A 19,981-nucleotide genomic window follows, 5' to 3' on the forward strand; every position below is an offset into this window, starting at 1 on the left:
GGCAAGCTGGTATTCTTGGACAGGAGGTAGAAAAACAGGTAACATTTTCTGAGTGTCTGACTATTGCGGGCCAGATATATATATATATTCACTTAATCTCAGGACAACTTTATGTGGATTTGGCATGATTACACCCATTTTGCAGACAAGGAAAGCAAGGACTAGTGCATTTAAATGATGTGCCCAATGTCACAGTCTTTATGTAGTAGTTCACCAAGTCAGTTTTTCTTACTCCAAATATCAAATTAGTTCTCTAGTCTCCATTTCTTCAGTCAGAAAAAGAATTAAATAGGCCAAATAATCCCAAAGGTGCATTGGAGACTTGAGAATGTGTAAGTATTCTATAAGTTCTATTAGACACCAAATTTATCTTTCTAAAATTAATATAGTTGCTAGACACTGCATTAATCACTATTCAGTTATTATTTTGCTTCTTTTTATAGAATTTATACTTGATTCTGGCATACTGTCTGGATGGCTCAAAAGTCTATTAAGAAAACTTTAATGTGATACTGTATTTTTCTTACAAACATGTATCTCTATCAAGCACCTATCAAAGTACATATATTGATCATTATGTTTAGAAGTAATAAATCAATAATCTAAGTATTGAAAGGTTTAAATAAAAGGTTGGGGTAAAGAGCCTTGGAAGTGAAGGAATTTGATCCTGTTTGTTTAGCTCACCTCTTGCCTTCTCATTATTTCCTAATATGAAAAACCATGATATGATGGGCAGACATAATGATATGTCCAAAATTACTGAGAAAATGGGACCCACAGACGTCTCTAAGTGACGGAAGAATATATTTTGAACATAAATGATGTCTTTCTTGAATGATTGTTGTAAAGATTAAATCAGTGGAAAATCTTATATATATAAAATAAAATTTCAAGATCACTGATCTTCAGGTTACATCAAAATTTACTGAATGCCTACTAAGTTCACTCTTTTCAGCACTGTTGTGGGTTCAGTGTTAGAAATACAAAGGTAAGTAAGACACAGTCTCTTACTTTGAGGAACTTTCTTATATTCTCTAAGATTATTATGCTTTAAGTAATGGCATACTAGTATTTGGTTTTACTGAGTTGCCATTTGAGACCAAAAGATCATCAGGAACCAGGGCCATGTTAGGAACAATCCTGAAATACGCCTGGGTTCACACAGTATCAGCTGGAGAGGATGCACAGTCCCTGTAAATAACAGATGGTCCTGCAGGAATAGTTTAAACCCTGAGGAGTGTTGCTCCCAGTATCATACAGAAGTCAATAACTCTTAGCTAAAGCAGAATTTAATTGTCTAAAACAGAGACTTTAGGTGTCAAGAAGCTTTCACTTAATTATTATCATGCTTAAAAATCAATCAATGAATTCAACATATTTTGCTACCACTGCATGGCAGAAAATCTTGCCATTTAAGACCAAGAATGAAAATGAGTTTAGGTCATACTAAAATATCCTAAAAATTGTGTCAATTTTTACTATGGTGTAATGCAATTTTGATACCTATTTAAGTTTTGAGGCAAAAAATGATGATTTTGTATAAATTCTACCATCTCTTTTATGTTGGAAATTTGAATGGGTTGAGAATGCATTGAAATATTATTACTTCATATAGCTAAGTCTAACATTATTCCTTAACTTGGAAAAAGGCATCAGTAAGAAAAACTCCATACAAAAAATAGCAAAGGAAAATATATTATCTGAGACCATAAGTCAGAATAAATATGAATTTACTATTTCTAGCAAGAAAGGACACATTATAGATTTTATTTCACACTTTATGGTTGTCTTAAGCAACATATATATATATATATGGATATATATATATGGAGAAGATTATGCAGAAATAATTTTACATCACTTTAAAATCCATCAAGAAACTAAGAAATCAGATGTATCAACAACACACACGAATATAGTCCACTTAGTGAATGACAAGAAATGGAGCAAAGAAAAGTAGCCAGTCCAGGTGTGTTCCCAGCTGACACACAGAAGGAAGGCTATTGTGATTCTAGACATCCAATGTGAAAATCGGTTCAATGACATGAATATATGACACAGGAGGGCATCAACGCACAACTCAGAACCCACTCCATTTTGTCTCCATTTGTCATTTGCACCTTCTACAAAAAGTTTCCTGCCGAATCCTATGTAGCTGTGTATTTGAAAGTCCTCAGCATGCAGCTGCTATCACACAGAGGCACAGATTGGTTGCATCCACCAAATCCAAAAAACCACCAGTATTTTTCTTTCCAGAAAATGTCTACTATAGAACTACTACTGTCAGCAGAAGACATTCTCCTTCTATAAAAGATACAGCTTCATTTCATAAGTCCATCTGTGTTTCCATTCTTTTCTTTATTGAGGTTTGTTTAATGAGGAAAAAAAAAAACCTAATTCACTGAATTGCAGTTGCTATTGTCTTGCACAAAAACTGTTTTCTTTTCCCAATCAATCATCTATTATGACTCTCACAGGCCCCTGTGCCTACTGTGGGCTGCATATGGATTACACACTTTTTCTAATAGGTGAAAATATAGGATTTATAAAATCATTTTAAAATATGCATGGCTATTTGCTCCAATTTATATCTAACAGGGCTAGTCAAAGACATTAAGCATAAAGAACTGCAAGGGATTTTACTGAACATTGTCATGAAGGTAAATATATTGAAATCCATGTATGTCTAGAACAAAATGCTGTGCTACAAATACACACCATATTTACAAATGCAGCAAAGATGAATTCTAAAAATACAGTTTGAGAAATGATTCAATAGCAATTCCTATGAGGATGGAAGCATTCACTTGGTACCCAGGCCTCTTCATTATGGTAATGCTATATAGTCTTATAGACACCTGGGGTGTTAATCTGATTTATGTTCAGAAGAGAGTCTGCACACACAATTGAGAGTTTCTTCTTAGGAGAAATGAAGGCCAGATCATGGGCATCAGAGATACCACAAGGAAGTACAAGCAAGCCTGCATCATCTATCTTGAATAATTAGAATCATCAAACAGCAAATCAGTCCATTGTAAAGCATGTATTTGAGATTTTTATTCTTTCAGTCACATCCAGTGCTTCTGCATTTGGAAAAAATAGGCAAGACTAATTCCCTAGGCTATAAATCACTCTAATGTGGAGGGAAATGTGTTAGCTAGTTGTATTACAAAGCCTTTACTTCATATTTAATAGACACCTGCAATACCAGCATTATACAAAGCTCTCTACTTTGCAAATCTTTAAAACCCCACTTAATTTTCAGCACTGATTTCCTGCAATCTAAGAGCTTATGAAGGGTTCACTGTGTTCATACAGATCTATGCAAAATGTGCCAGAGCTTCCCTGTCTGTGATGGCATTCATTTGGAGGTGAATCCCAAATTTCTATCACTGGCATGCTTATTTCCGACTAAAATAAATATTCTCAGAATGAAAGCTGAAGATTAAGAGGACAAAAAAGGAGGCAAAGTAACTAGCACTGGGAGAGATATATGCAAATATCAGCTCAATGACAATTCTTCATACCGTTTACAATAGAAGCTTAAAGATCCAAATACTCTGCAATCCATTAGCTCCTCAATATCCTGAAAGGGATTAAAGGGTTTCTTAATCAACTGCTAACAGGCTGAAAAAGGCCCAGAGAGTGGATATTAACAAAGCAGTGTAATACTCAAATGCAGAGATGGTTGGCTAGAGAGACAAACTATAGAAGAATGTTAAAATACAAGATATTACACAAACATGATAAAATTGACCACATTTCCATTCTTTCCTACAGCCCACACAATTAAAAATCCACATAAATTACTAAGTGGTGAAGCTGTACGTAGTAGACTCCTTTCAAGAACAGATAAGTTCATTTCATATATTTTCTCAAGGATCCGGAATAATTAGTATAAAATGATAGAAAGAATCAATCAAATATTCCTCAAAGACCTTGACTGTGCTTCTATCTTTGCCATTCTTAGCTGTACAGGTGGTCTCAAGTCCATCATTTTAAATGTGATATGTGCTTATGGCACTCTAATCAATCAAACTGTAAAAGATCAAGGGAAAATATTTTCATATGCCATTTGAATAATGAATAAATATGTAAAAACAGATCCCTAATGAATGACTTTGAGTTCTGCATTTCTTATATTTATATGCTATGCCTCAGAAAATTCTACTGATTCTGCCACTATTCTTGTCTATCAGAGACAAACTGTCTATAGGACAAAAATATGAATGAGAAAGATTAAATATGGGTTGTTTTTCCAGTTTATTTCTGTATCACTCTTTACTGTTAAAAAAGGACAGTTGTTTAACTTATTTAGGAATTTGAAAATTTAATGAGTCTTGGCTTACAGAAAAAAAGAATATAAATCAAAAGCAAAATGTCAATCATGGTAATAAATCTTTTTTGTTCTATGTTTCTGATGACTGACAGCCCAAAGGTTTGTATCAAACAAAGGCAAAAAGCATGTGTTCCTTTCTAAATGAAATGTTTGACAGATTTGACAGTTTTCTTAAATAACAACCAATGAAATCTTAAAAACAGAGTACATCTCCTTATGTACATGAGAGATCCTATTTTTACATTTGTCTTTACGTCTGTAGTATAATGTAGATTTAGGGGTCGCTGACTATGTCAAAGGCTATAAGACATTAGCATTATTACTTACGAAAGAGTCTGACTTCTATGCCTCCATGAAACTTTAGAATAAGCTTCTTCCTGACTTGCATTTCCAAATTTTCACTAATACCTGGCCTGTGATTAGAGTCATATTTTAACAAATCTGATATAATTTTTAGGGTCCTTATATGTAATAAATTGTGGAAAAAATATTAAATGTGAAGTTGGGTGTCAGAAAGGCCAAACCTTCAAAAATCTGCATTAACTAATTTGTACTTTCCAACTCAGTGAAATATATGATATTAAATGATTTACTAATATTAAGAGAGTAATTTCTAGTTATAATAAAGAATTACCTTCAAGAAAACATCAAACTAAATTCAAAGAAAGCCTGCACCAAGGATTTTAAGTCAAAGTAGTAAACAATCCACTGGATTTCCAGTTTCATTACGTTTTTAACTATATACAAGCTAAGAGTTCACCTTTAACAAAGTCAAACTGAGAAGTATTGTAGAAGAGCAATACAGACATCTGACTTGGCCCTGAAACCCTGTAAACACCCAGACTGGTATAGTGGGACCAAGGCTACAACTGTAATGTTCAGCATTTGGTGGATTTCTGAATTCTCCCAACCAAAAAAAAATTAGAAATAAAAACAATCTAAATAAGACAACAAAAATTGTTGTGAAAATAAGATTACAAAAAACAAAATGATTTAAAGGTATCATTTTCATGCCTCAGTACTGTAGTGTAAAATTATGTAATATGAAAAAGGATGCGTTACAATGCCATATCTAATAATATAAGTATAATTTATAGATATTTTACATACATCAATATGAAAACGAAACCTTAAGGTTCAATATAAATCATAGTTAATTATGAGAAAATTTGATTTTAGATTTGAGGTTTTTCCTTAAATCTAAATTCCCTCTATTTTACTATTTCACATATTTTAATTTAATGTATGAAATCATAAGAAGATAAATGATAGCTTGCAATTATTTAAATAATAAGAATATGTTTACACCATAAGGATGTAACATGTTATTACAAGTACAATATTTTGAAAGTAATTTCAATGACACCAAAGCCTGCCCTGTCTCACCATAGGATGACTGGTCTGAAACTAAGGAGAACATTAATGTTCCTTGTTTCTATATCTAGAATTAATGGCAACAAAAACAAATAATAAGACAATAGAATATTGTCACCACATATACTATTTTCTCTATGTTAACAAATATTCAAGAATCAGCAGACATGTCTATGTTTAATACAATAGTAACTTTTCATTTTTATTCTGCTTAAGGTTATTAGCAATGGAAGGCCAAAATGCGTCTTGAATTTTATAGCTTAGGAAAATCAAGATGGAAAGAAAAATAGTCAAATATTTGTCTTACAAACCCAACTGGAAAGATAGCCAGTTTGAATGGGTTGCCTATCCTCATTTCAAAAACCCATGTTAATATCCAAGGGCTCTGGGTATCTTCTACCTCATAAGTACGAAAACTGACTTCATGACCATAGGGCACTTAGCCAAAGAGCCATAGAAATAAAAATCACAACTGATAACGTTTTAAAAATGATTTGCATTTGGGGGATCAATTGTCACCTGTGTTCAACTGTCACTATATATATCTATTCCAGAATTTAATAATTGAAAATATCTTAAAGATTTTGGCTAGCCTCACATTAGTTAACATTTGCTTCCTTCACTTTCAATTGCATTTTTTCCCTAGCTGTTCTAAATATCAATTCTATGACTGCCTTCCGCATTTTACATAACATAATAACATTTCAGTAGTGGTTGTAGTAGATTATTCAAAAATGAAAAGTAATCATAAATGTAATATAGTATCTCTAAATGGTTTGGAATAGAAGAAATTCCCTTTACACTGTAAAAATACATGTATACACTTAAGTACAGCATGCATACACATTTTCAGTGTATACATTCCTCAATATATAGAAAAATATATGTGAGCAAATACTCTAGATTGTGAAAAGTCAGGATGTTTAAAGCTCTAAAATGAGTATTTCCTTTAGAAAATTAAATGACAGTTTACCCAGAACCAAAGTCTAGTGCAACTCTTACAGACTGTTTTACTACTTGAAGAAGTTGTCAAATGTAAATGGGTGACTATTTCTTTTACTTTAACATTTTCATTTACCTTCCCTCTTCCCACCCCCAAAAAACCACACAGGGGCCAAGGAAATTAATTCCCCAAATGCTGTCAACTGGGTTGGGAAACAGCAATAAACAGCTTACTGTAAAGCCTCCAGCTACAATAAAACAACTGTCAATAAGTGGGCTGAGAGTTGGGCTGTGCAAAAACAGGTTCTCTGGATATGATAATATGAGAGGGAAAGAGGCTGACGCTTCCTGTTTCAATATGCTAAGGTAGTGGTTCTCAAAGTGTGGGCCCTGGACTAGCAGCATCAGTATCACCTAGGAACTTGTTAGCAATGGATATTTTCAGTCCTGACCTCAGTGGTACGAAATCAGAGCCTCTGGGGTAGAACCCAACCATCTATGTTTTAAGTAGTGCTCCAAATGATTCCCAGACATTCCACAGGGAGAATCAGTATCATATTTTAAAACAATATCTGTCAACAAAACCGTTTTTCTTTTAGGCAAATATACCAATGAATCTTATCATTTAAAGCCTTGTTGGAACGGACAATGTTGTCGTTTTCATCCTCTTAACCTTTTGCCTGTGAACTCTGTTGTTTTTTTTTATAAATAAATACCAAGACATGATCTTTTGCCAAAAAAAAAAAAAAGGTAAATTCTTAACCTATAAAGGCTAACGGCACTTCCAAAAATTTGTAAGAAATAATCTGTGAAAAATTTAGTGACACATGAAAGCTTTACAAAATAGAGTGAATGAGGAATATGATTTACAGTGTTTCCTACGTTCTTTGCAGGTTAACACAAGGGAAAACAGCAAGGGGAAAAATATCAGACAATATAGGAATTGATGTACCACAAACAAATTCATGATGAAAACATCAGACGTTATGTTTTCGTTATACACACAGTATAAATGAGTGAAATTTAAGTTTGGTAACCTTTTAACCAAGAATCTTGCATTTTACCCACATATCAATTAATAGCATAAAATGAAAAGATGGTGTGAGCAATAGTCCTCACACAACTAAAATCTTCACAGATTGTATTTTTTTAAATAAATTCCTTTGAAAGTTTTTGTAGTGAGAAACGTTACTCTTTCAAAATTGTGTAGCTTCAGGAGCACATTTTATATAAAAGCCACTAGTTAAAAAAGTTTTTACTTTTTAGCTTAACTAGAACATCTGCAGATAGCCATCATACAGTTCAGTGAAAACAAATTTTTAAAGGGTAGTATATATTTGATGTTATTCATTCATAGGAAATATGCTTCTTTTATCCAAAAAAAATGTACATATTACTTTGTACATCACTATCACTTCTCCACCGGCTTCTATCTCTTTTCTCCAACATCACACTATTTCTTTTTCAGCATGAAAACTTTTAAAAGGTGTAAGCAAAGCCATTTTAATAGCTCTTTATCATAACAGTGAATTACCTAGTTCCATATGAACATTGGAATACCCATAGGAGAACTGCAAAGTGACACATGGTCACAAGGAATTTCTAAAATGCACTTTAGTTCCAGTTAGAGAATTACTCAGTATCCTATTTGAAAGATTACATCATACAAACAAAGACTTTTATGACTGACTAAGCCTCAACAAAAGATCTTTTGCATACTTTGCTGAAATGCACTTAACATTTATGTCACTACACTATATATAGGTTCAACTTTTGGGGAGGTCAGAAAAAGTGGTTCTGTACATCAATGCTACTATCACCACGCATAGACAGAAAAAAAGATGATGCCGGAAGTATATCAGTACATTTCTTTGGAAAGAAAATGTCAGATTTTAAATGAAAAATTTTAAGTCATATTAGTTTCTCAACATAATTATGCTTATCATAAAATACCATGTGTATTGTGAGTAACCTTCACAACAGAAGTCAATAATTTAAAAAATTTTCTTTCTGTTCATTAAAAGAGCAACTTTTTAATCAAACTCATTTAGTTTCATAAATTACTTTTCTTATCATAGTTAACTATTTAACTTTTAAAAACCTTTACTAAGCCTGAACATTTTTTAAATTTTAAAACATCAACCTCTTTTCAAATGCTAACAAAGTTAACACAAAAATTAAGTCGTTCCAACTTTGACTTGTATGTAATAATCTCATAGTCTCCTTTAAAATTCTATACTGATTAAAGTCCTTTCTTCCTGTGTATTTAAGCTCTAAATATTTATACTTTTAAAACACTCTACTGTTTAATATTTTACTTTAAGAATGGAGATTTTAGTTGTATGGTAATATGTATTATACTTGATGTTCTGGGATTATCTGTGTGACTCATTGTCAAAATTACTCTTAGAAATATTTTATTACCATGAAGCCTTAAGTCATTCCAGAGCAATAAATAATAGTTGGTAAGGGGGAAACTGTTTCAATAAAACATCCTACTTCACCCCACCCTCAGAAAATGAAAACCCTTGATTCTCCAAAGACTAATCAATGATAACTGTCGATACTGTTCTGCAAATTAATTTTGCTTTACTTGATTTTCTAAAATCTATGTGTTCCTTATTTATAAACAAGTACAGATGGGCCATCACCATAGGTGAACCCATATCGACAAAGACAGAACTAGCATTACAAAATCCTAGAAAGTTGGTGTGCTGAGAGCTAATCACAAAAGAGCAAGCGAATGAACTTAAATGCTAGTTGCTCCAGAGCAACTATCATTAAATAAAAGGTATCTTTGGCTGTACTACCAGCTTGATCCTTCCCTCCCCCTTCTCCTTGCTACTGCGGGATTGGCATCTGGCCAGCACAAGCGACATGATACCCTAGTGCCATCTACAGGCTATTATCGATATTCAAATTTTGTGGCAACAGACAAGCACCAGCGAAATAAATTAGACAGCGCTGCATTTAAATCTTTATTAACAAGGAATTATTAGACCTAAGAAAAACTAATTCTGGATTTGGTTGAAATATGAGTTTCTCAGCCTCTTAATCCCTCTTCATATGGCATATTTCACAGTTTAAAATGAGTTACGACAGATCACTTATGCATTACTAAGATGAGAGAATATTTACAATGGATTCATTCTTTTCTTTTTAAATCAGTTATATTAGGCAGCAAGCATTCTTTTTTTTTTTTTTTAAAGAGTATTTGGCCACTGTGGACACTAAAAATCTTTCTATTTAGTACCGAATCTAATATATTACAATAAAATAATTTGAAATCAAAGAGAAGACTTCCTATATGGCTTAGTTGCAATCTATCAACGATCATGTGCTTCACAGCTGATGTACATTTAATATTCTACTATCCTGTTTAGAGACTAAAAAAAAATTAACCCCTTTAGCAACCACAGCTCCAACATAATTGCAGTCACACCTTCAAAAGTCATTGAAAACTTGAGATTTGAAGGTGACTTTTTAGATCAAAAGGTAAGGTGAAAATCTTGAAGCAGTCAATTTGGAAACCCCCAGGAGTAGAATCTGGCATATCAGGACAGGTTTTTTTCTTCTTCAGCAAACATCATCTTGGGACATTTTGGAATAATTTTCTCTTTTCATCTTTTGCCATTTGAAGGAAACTGAGAGGTGAAAATATTCTCAGAACTCAGAAATTTCAAAGCTGTTCTAAAAATTCTTGACTGAGCCCCAGAGGAATAGAAAAGGGGTCAAGTTTTTTTTTACCTCTTTCTAACTAAGCTAAAGTTAGACCAAAACAATAGACATATTGGCACGTTAATACTGGTTGACTGGGCACTTGTATGCAGTACTTATAGACCAGTAAAAGTGCTCGTTTACCTGTCTGGTGTGTAAGGGGCCCTTTGTCTTGAAGCCTCCTTGGGAACTGCACTCTGAGGCACTGAAGTGATCTGAACTAGTGGAAGAGCGTTTAGAAAGGGTGTCACAACCCCCGACAAAGGTGTTGTCCAAAGGGAGTTCCTGAATCACATGGTGCTTTTTCACGGAAACTGGAGTGTCTGGTTTGAGATGAAAAGCAGGCTGTGGAGAAGCAGATTTGTAGTGCTTGGCCAGGTCAGGACTGTTAGGCTTGAACGTTGTTGGAGGTGCCGGGCCCCAGTCAAATCTTCCTATACTTTGCTCCTCCAGTTCAGCCGGCAGGCTTATTGTCCCATTGATAGGTTCATGAACTGCATCATCGGGTTTGGACTCTTCGATAGTAACAAAGTTCAAAAGAGAGCTTTTGGGAGACTTCCTTTTCTTTCTTTTCTTTTTCTTGTTTTGCTTGTTCTCCTGGTTTGGGGACATCCATTCGGCACCTTGCTTGCTCCTCTGAGCTGCTTTGAACCTTGATGCATGGCGACAGCGCACCAGAACGGTGACAAAGATCACAACGATGACCACCATGGCACCGGCAATGATGGCAATCATGATGGTTAGATAGTCCTCATTTTGATAGGGTTGGCTACTATCCCCTATGTTCCTGTCCAACGGGGTCTCCATAGTCCTGCGGATCAAGTCATAGATATAGGAGGCATTTCCAGCAGTGTCATTAACATAAAGGAATACAAGCACAAGCGTATGCAAAGACTTAGGGTACCCCAGGTCACTTATGTTGACCACCAAACGATGCAATCCCACATCAGTAGGTGCCGGTTTTTCTTCCAGAGTAATGTTACCTGTTACTGGATCAATTCGAAATAAGCCTTTATTGTTTCCACTCACTATAGTATACTTTAGTTCAGCGTTCATTCCAGTGTCAACATCCACTGCAAAAACTTCTGCTACCACGGAGCCAGGAATGGCTGAGAGGGGCACCAACTTAAAGGAAGTATTAGACGGTGGAGAAATGACAACTGGGCTGTTGTCATTGACATCCATGACGTTGATAGTGACTTTTGCAGTAGAGGAACGAGGTGGTTGTCCTCCATCAGTGGCTTTGACATCAAAAGTGTAGGAACTCTGCTGCTCTCTATCAAATGAGACATTTGACTTTATGACTCCAGAATAGGGATCCAACACAAAATTATCATTGTCATTTAGAATGGAAAGAGTCACGGCTTTATTCTCTCCAGCATCTGCATCTGTCACTGTGATTACCCCCACAGTACTATACTTTGGCAGATTCTCAGACACAAAAAATTGAAAATGATTATGAGTAAACTTGGGGCTATTGTCATTCTCATCCAGAACAGTAACTATCACAGCCGCTTGGCTTTGGAGGGGAGGGGTCCCATTGTCCCTGGCAGTTACTGTAAAAATGAATCTTTCTTGTTCTTCTCTGTCAAAGACTCTGGAGGCTGTCAAAACTCCTGTTTTTCGGTCCAGATCAAAGAAGGAGGCATTCGGTCCAAGCTGATAAACAATGTCTGCATTTTTCCCACTGTCTTCATCTGTGGCACTAATAGTTGTTAAGTATAACCCACGTCGGTTGTTTTCAGAAACTGACAGCTCAATTACAGGCTGGTTGAAAATTGGTGGGTTGTCATTTTCATCCTCAAGCTTAACCCTTACCAGGGCAGTCTGATTTAAACTGGGCTTCCCAGAATCAGAGGCAACAATTTTAAAGCTGAATTCTTTGGTGCCCTCATAGTCCAACAAAGAAGAGGTCTCTAACAAATATTGGTTGTCATATACTGCCTTCAAATGAAATGGGACCTCTCTTTCAATAAAACAGATCACTTTGCCATTCACATCTGTGTCCTTATCTGAAACTGTAATTAGGGCAATCTTTGTATTGACAGGATCTTTCTCAGATAAATACACAGTGCCATTGATGGGACTTATAATGTACCTGAGGTCTATATTAGGAGGGTTATCATTTACATCGGTGACATTGATGGTAACCGTTGCTCGAGCAGGAGTGGAGCTGCCGTCACTAGCCAGCACTGTCACTTTGTGAATGGCTGTCTCCTCTCTATCTAAGGACCTCTGAACTGTAATCAGCCCAGTAGTATTATTTAAAGCAAAGAGTCTTTTGGTTGCAGGGGCGACCTGGGCACCAAAAATGTACCGGATTTCAGCATTACTGCCTATATCTGCATCAGTGGCATGGAGCTGAATTACAGAGGTACCTACGGGAGCATTCTCTGGAATATGCACCTCCACTTGACCCTCTTTAAACACCGGCCTGTTGTCATTTACATCACTTACTGTGACCTGCAGTATGGCCGTACTGGATTTCTGTGGAGTGCCTCCATCCTCTACTTTGATTTTCATCACATAGGTATCTTTCTGTTCTCTATCCAAGTTTTGCTGAACAATCAATTGTGGCCACTTCTCTCCCTCCGGAGTTTCCACGATATCTAGTCCAAAAACACTCTGCCCATTTAACAATTCATAATGCTGTACACCATTGAAGCCTGTGTCAGGATCTGTTGCTGATGGAATTGGAAAGCGGCTGTTGATCAAAGTGTTTTCTGGAATGGAAATATTGATGACAGGAGATGGAAACATGGGGGCATTATCATTGGTATCCTTGACAATTATTTTTATTTTGATCAGCCTGAAGAAATCATTGGGGAGGATCACCACCTCAAGTTCAAAGAAACACTCATTCTCCTCAGCATATGAGGCGCCAGCACAGAGTTTTTCTCTGTCTATTCTGTTGGAGGTTGTGAAAATTTCCCCAGTGCTGCTGGATACTTTCACCAAAGGGGCATCCCCAGCTTTAGAAACCAGTCTGTAGACAAGGCTGGCGCTGGTCCCTGTGGCAGCATTGATGTGAGAAATGTTCAGATCCTTTGGTATGTTTCCTATGGGCACATTTTCAGGCAATTCCTCTCTAATAGTGTAAATAAGTTCTTGAGCTATTGCGGAATCCAGCCTTAAACAGGCAATCAGAGCAGCCAACAGGTAAAAATCCCTCAGGTCCATGATAATGTATTTATTTTCTTTTCCTGGATTTTAGGGTTTAAAGGTTTCCACTGAGGAATGATGCACAAATTGCAAGAGGAAGCGTGCATGGACTGGAGGATGCATTATATCTCATCACTTATTTGGAGACAGCCACTGTCAACACAATCGTATAGACAATATTATTCTTCAGTAAATAAAAACACACCGTCACAAAATATCACCGCACATTTTCCCCTGAACATTAGTAAACATGGCAGTTTGCTCTGCCACTGTTTGCAAGTTTACTCTGTGGAGAAAAACACTAAATATCTCGTGCTTGTTGCATTTGCCGGGAGAAAATTAAATTTTCTACTTTTGAATTAAGGACAGCTGCTATTTTTACCTATATTCAGGCACGTTGTTTTTCAGAATACTGTTTAATTCAAAACATGCATTCTTGTTCTCCTCTTCCCCTCCCCCTGTCTCACCCTCCTCCTAGCCTCTAACCTACCTCCCTCAGTCTTTTTAGGTGCAAGCGAAAAACACTAAGTATTTAGCTATGGTTCCTGCTAATTGCTTTGTCACATGTCAAATGTGTTTTCTTCTCTGCCCCACTGAGTCACCTATTTTTTCTAAAAGGGCTATCTTTTTCTTTCCTCCCAGTTCTTCAACTGCCTTCTAATACAGTCTTACTGGGAAACGAGCATCCGGACATGCTGCTGCAGCATCAGAAGCAGTAGTCAACGGCCACTACACATCCTCATTGCCTAAAAGCACAACACCAAGACTTCAGATTTCTTGCCCACAGCTTGCTCTCCTTTCTCCATATTGACAAATTATCCTCATTAGGATTCGTAAACACATTAAAACTTTTAAAAATGTATAATAATATAGGATTCCTTTTCCTAGAGGTGGAAGAGAGTGCCGAGATATAAGTGAAACGCAGCTAACATTCCCATGTAACATCACAATATTTTCTACTGAACATAAAAGAAAAAAAATGCAATTTCTTAATCCTGATCTCTGGTTAGAATATTAGTAACATTTGCCACACATAAATACTGCAACCTAATCATGCAGGTAAAAAGGCTTCTGCTTAGATGCTCCCGTAAGTGCAATTTAAATGGGTGCAAGGCTCCAGGCAGCTACCTACTTGAGTAGGACTGGTCAGTTCTCAGGCTCTAATCTTATCTGCATTAGGCTGCACAGTAGATGATGCTCGCGATTAGTTCCGGCAGAGTGATGCAGGTAGGGATGCAGATACAGCCGAGTAGGTGAGCTCTGCCCCAACCGTCTACCCAATTACAAGCATCTTTCGCCTACACTGAGGACACATCTAAACACAGAATTTACAATTGTGCATGCGAAACTTTACACTTACGTTAGTTGCCTCAACCTTTCCCCTTTCCCAGTATGCTGCAGTTAGGAATGATTTGTTCCAACACATAGAAAGCCATGCATCTGGTAGCACCAGTTTGGGGAGAAATCAGAAGCAGCAAAACGTTTCCTCCTTGTAAAATGTGTTGCTTCGGGCTGGCAAATTAGCAACTCCAGAGAACAAATTCACGGATTTGTCGTTAGTCATTCTCTCCACATTTCGTCTCCCTTACCCACTGGGTCTGGGTTCTTCTGGGTATTTAGCACACACACAACATCCAGTTGCACTTCTTCAGCTCAGGGATATTTTCCACAGCATCATGCATACCATTTCCATCCGATGCCAATACTGCTTAAGTCTCTAACTTCTTGTAGGAAACGTCAGAGTTGCGGTGATGGTGATTCTCTGACCGCTATCCGGGTGACAGTTGCCCGAAAAATTCCTAATCGGTTATCTCTTGCGTGCTTCAGAGACTCTGAGGCGCTCCTTTCCGTCTCGCGTGCTCTCCCTCTCTCCCTTCTCCTCTGCCCCTCTCTCCTTCTCCCGCTCCTCTCCTCTCTCTGAACTGCATTTCTTGATATAACTCTCAATAAGCCCAGAGGGAGGGCGTGACTGCCCAGCCCCGCCCCCGGGCTCTGATTGGCCTGCATCTTGCGGTGCGGGCGGTCGCAGCCGAGCGCGAGGGAGGCGGCGCGGAACAAGGCGCTGACTGTCTTCCAGTCTCCCCTCCTCCGCGCCCCCTCGGCAGCAGCGAAAACCCGGAAATCTGATCCTAGCCCCAGGAGAGCCGGGTTCCATGAGGTGCACTGAGCATGCCCAGCAGGGTCCGGCGTGGGGAGGGACGCGCTGGCGCTCCCCAGGCCCGCGGGGAAGCGGCGCTCGCAGGCGCTGACAGGCAGCGAACCTCAGAGCCCCGGCGGTCCGGCGGGCAAGCGCGGCGCGGGAGCGGATCCGGGGAACCGGGGCCACCGCTGCGGGCGGATGGGGATCACCGGGGAGGCTCGTCTACAGGCGCACACTTAGCACATCTCTTTGCTAAGTGAAGGGGCCAAAATGCACAGATGGGGGAGTCTACCCAGGATCAGAGGCGCGAGACGTATAGCCACCCCTGGGTTGGGAGCACGAGACAGCAGATCCCCGGAGGGCGTTAAACGGACAACATGCCCGGTGCTGCAAATAGAGGCTTTTGCTGGCAGGGACACTGGAAAGAAGGGCGGAGAGGGAGTACAGCGAAAGGTGGGGACCGCAGAATTTGGAATCTCTGCGGAGACCGGAAAGAAAATTAATCGGAGCACTTCCTACATGCAGAGCCACGGAAACTGCCTTGGAAAGAGAAAGTGGCAACGTCTGGGTCCCCTCGGTCAGCCCGGGCCAGTCGGCTGCGCGTGCGAAGTCTCCTCTGGCGGAGCGGGACCGGCCGCGGCGGTGGATCCTGGCGGTCCCTGCACTTCCTCCAGCCGCGCCTGGAAACCTGAGAACCTGAGCTCGCCCGGACTCGCGGCTGCTGCAAAACCCGCTTCCAGCCCTCCTCACTGCAAACTTTGCTTCCGAGGGGCTGGAAGGAGTCCCAGGCAGCTGTTTCCCAAGCTGTGGAACACTTCCTTTCCCCTAGGCACTTTCTGCTGATTCCAACTTTCTTTCCTGTGATTCTTGTCTTTTCCCGTGCATTTCATTTCTCTGACTCCAGCTCTGTACTAAATCCTCACAAGTTTCTCATTTTCATACAGGAAATGGATGGAATGACTCCCGAAAAAATACAGCTTTATTTCTCAAATACTGATCCCCAAAGCACTATCTAGTAATATATTTGATTGATCTTTTAAAGTCAGTAAACCACAAAGGTTTGTGTAATGGCTTGTACTTAACGCCTGATACCTGAGTAAAGTTTGAAGCATTAACATAGAAACAGTTCACTTGGAACAAAAATTTATTTTCTGAATGACCTATAAAGGTTGTCTGAGAAGGCCTTAGTACATGATTGAATAACTTGGTCTAACTTACAAGAAGAATAAAGGGCATTTATTTTAAACCTGTGTGTTCCCCATTCTATAATGGGCTGCCTAGGCATTAAAGGCTCTTGACATTCTCAAGCACTATGAGGGCGTGTTGGAGATTACCTCTTGTTTTTTGAATACAATAGTTTTGTTTGCTTTTTTTCTTTTTTAAGTAACATTTGTTTTTAGACGTTTAAATGAAAAGAAAAAAACGAATCAAGCTTACTAAGCCATATATTGAATAAATAATGACGTGATTTAACCAACTAATTTGACATCACAATTTTCCAACATGAAATTGTAAGCTCTTTTTAATTCAAACTTTTCTTTGAGTTAATATTCACAGTTCAACTGCAGTGTCTAAAAGCCCACTGTAAAATCCATTAATCCCTTATATGTAAAATATAAAATACTTTCCTTGCAGATAATAGACTGATTTTTTTAAAATAGCAAAGCAACTTTTATTATAGTAATATTTTGTATGATTAGAATATATAAAATTCAAGAATAGAAAGGATTTATAAGTATCCCAAAGTCAAAAGAAAAATATTGCCTCACAGAATAATGTCAGTGAATTAAAGGATGATTCTTTTATCTTACCACAGTAAACGATCATTTTGCCATTCACAAAATCTACAATTAAAGCTAGTACATTGTTCCAATTGTCACCTATTTTATGCACAGCACTGTTTTTAAATAAATGAACCATCATTGTGATACATTTACAATAAACATAGCAGCACAGCCACTTTCCAGTTCATTTCATAAGCACCACAGTTATATCATATTCTTATTCTAATCATACCGTAGTCATTTCAAAGTCATGTTGTAGTCGCAACACATAGCTTAGCAATAATTATTTAACATCGTTATTAAACGGAGTTGTTTCTGTTTGCTAAGGGATAGCTTCACATGTTGGCAGAACCCATTATTACCTCGTGCTCATAAACGAAATCTTAGTTTGAACACAAGATGAAGGTTAGAGAAGAGAAAAAAAAATCATCACATGATTCAATTAATGACTGTGAGACTTCAATTAAAGAAAACCACAGGTCAAAGCCCCAGAATGAAACATGTCTAGATTTTTTTCAAAGGAGATGGAGTTTAAGAGACAAATAGAGCTATGGACTCAGGGCATTATATCCTTTAGGTGTTTATTTGGCATTATCTAAATGACCGAAATTCCTTAATGGTCTCAGTTTTACCTCTTAAATCTAGAATAGTTGAGGCTGGTTTGCCCTATAATAATCCGACGTCTAAACTCTAAAATGAGAACTGTTATTAGAGATCTTATTAATATTCCTAGAGGAAAATTAAATATAAAGGGTCATATTCCTAACCCTGTGTTATCACAACTTAAGATTTCTTCCCAAAACACTATATAAATCATTTTCATAATGAGAGCTGTTCATAATCCACCTCTCCAATATTAATTTTTTAAGTTAGGTCTGTGTAATTATGAATCAGGGAGATATTCTTAATTTCAGTTTTTGTAAGGGAACACCTATTTGTTTTTATGCTGTGTTTTATCATTGTTTTTCCTTAGTGAATTTAATAAAATGTTAGATTTCCAATATCGATCTTCCAGTATATGTATTAGACTTTTAATTAGATCTCTTTAGTTAACCCTTATTCATCTTTGTCAAAGCGTATTTTCTACTGCAAGGAATTATGATGTTTTCACCTGTGTTGTACCTGATTAGTAGCATCAGGATACTAATGGGAATTATGCCATTTGAGCTATAGTAAAATTGCTTTAGTGTTTTCTGCTGGTTATATAGGTCATGGGATACTTGTGAAGCTAAGTCACCTTCAGCCAGCTAACTGAAGACTAAAATCCTTTTGCAGATTTAAACACAAGCAGATGTGGAGTTAATAAAATTATTTTGTGTTCCACAAGTTTAATATTGTTCTATTTATATATTTAAACAATGATTTCCATGTAATGGCATTTAATAACCTAAATTATTAAGCAGTTCAGTTTGTTAATTGGATTTTCATCTAGGATTTTCTAGTTACTATTCAGCATTTTAAAATTACATTGCACACGGAGATTGTAAAGGCTGTTTCTGTAAGTTACATTTAGAGAAAAGACAGGCTGTAATATTCAGAATGATCAAATGACCTCCACAAGGACTTCAAGACTAGTATTTTTAACTCTAATATACTAGTTCTGTATTCCAATCATAGTTAAAAATAATATAAAAAATACTTTTGTGGCCTGTACTTCTAAGGCTCCTTTAATCCAGGTGTCTTATTGTGTCTAACAGACATTAATCAATCAATCACAGGGGCTCTTATGTCACAGCAGGCATTATTGTCCCCATTTCACAAAAAAGACTAGACTATTCTACAGTACTTCTGGGGAAAATTGTGCTAAAAATGCTCAGGGTTATTTATATTATTACTGTTTAGAAAATGACAATGCAGAATTTTAACACCGCAAAAAGAAAATTAACACCTTTTAAGGCTATGCAAACTGGCAAAGTATAGTAAGCTCCTTGAATAATTCTGTTGCTTCACTATTTATTATTTGTTCTTTCATTTTGAATACCTTTTTAAAAATCTTTTTACCTTTTCTTTTCTAGAAAAACCTAGACCAAGATAATCAAATCACAAAGGAAAGCAGGTGACAACCTTCATTCTTTTTGAATGACTGAACTAAATTTATCCCAATTTGCTATATTTTTATGACTGACAAGGATTATAAATGTCAGGTTTGTAGCTCTAACAGTTATCACAATATAAACTGACACTTTCCAGTGCCACTATTTTATCATGATTACTATTTAAATAAAGAAAATATTGAATTCTTAAGTTTTGTTATTACTTCTTTAAAATTTCCGATTATTTATAGGCATAGCTTTCATAACAGATTTTTTCCTCATCACATGTAGGTCTCAAGCAATCATGTAGGAAAACATAGAAAAAAGTTTTAAGATAGTAAACAGAATAAATATACATCATGTTTAATCTTAAATAAGTTGATTACTTTAAAGTCATGTAATTTCCAGTGAAATATAATGTGAAAATATTTTTATTTCTTGGGTCTTTATGACATTTATTTCTGTAATCTGTAAGGTAAGAACTGTTAGA

The 19,981-nt window shown here is 36.9% G+C and overlaps 1 protein-coding gene across 3 annotated transcripts in view; it reads right to left on the reverse strand.

Annotated features, from left to right (window-relative positions):
• PCDH9 (protocadherin 9) overlaps positions 1-15,756 on the reverse strand; it is a 942,795-nt gene extending 927,039 nt beyond the window's left edge. For all 3 annotated transcript variants that reach the window (XM_063714927.1, XM_024230916.3, XM_024230914.3), the window contains exons 1-2: positions 14,895-15,756; positions 10,517-13,687 (exon numbers count right to left, since the gene is read on the reverse strand). In XM_063714927.1, coding sequence (XP_063570997.1) covers positions 10,517-13,552 — 3,036 coding nt within the window. In that variant the 5' untranslated portion in view covers positions 13,553-13,687; positions 14,895-15,756. The remainder of the gene's footprint in view (positions 1-10,516; positions 13,688-14,894) is intronic.
• Positions 15,757-19,981: the final 4,225 nt, after the last annotated feature.

This window comes from Pongo abelii, chromosome 14 (genome assembly GCF_028885655.2).
Source record: "Pongo abelii isolate AG06213 chromosome 14, NHGRI_mPonAbe1-v2.0_pri, whole genome shotgun sequence".
Lineage (NCBI taxonomy): Eukaryota > Metazoa > Chordata > Mammalia > Primates > Hominidae > Pongo > Pongo abelii.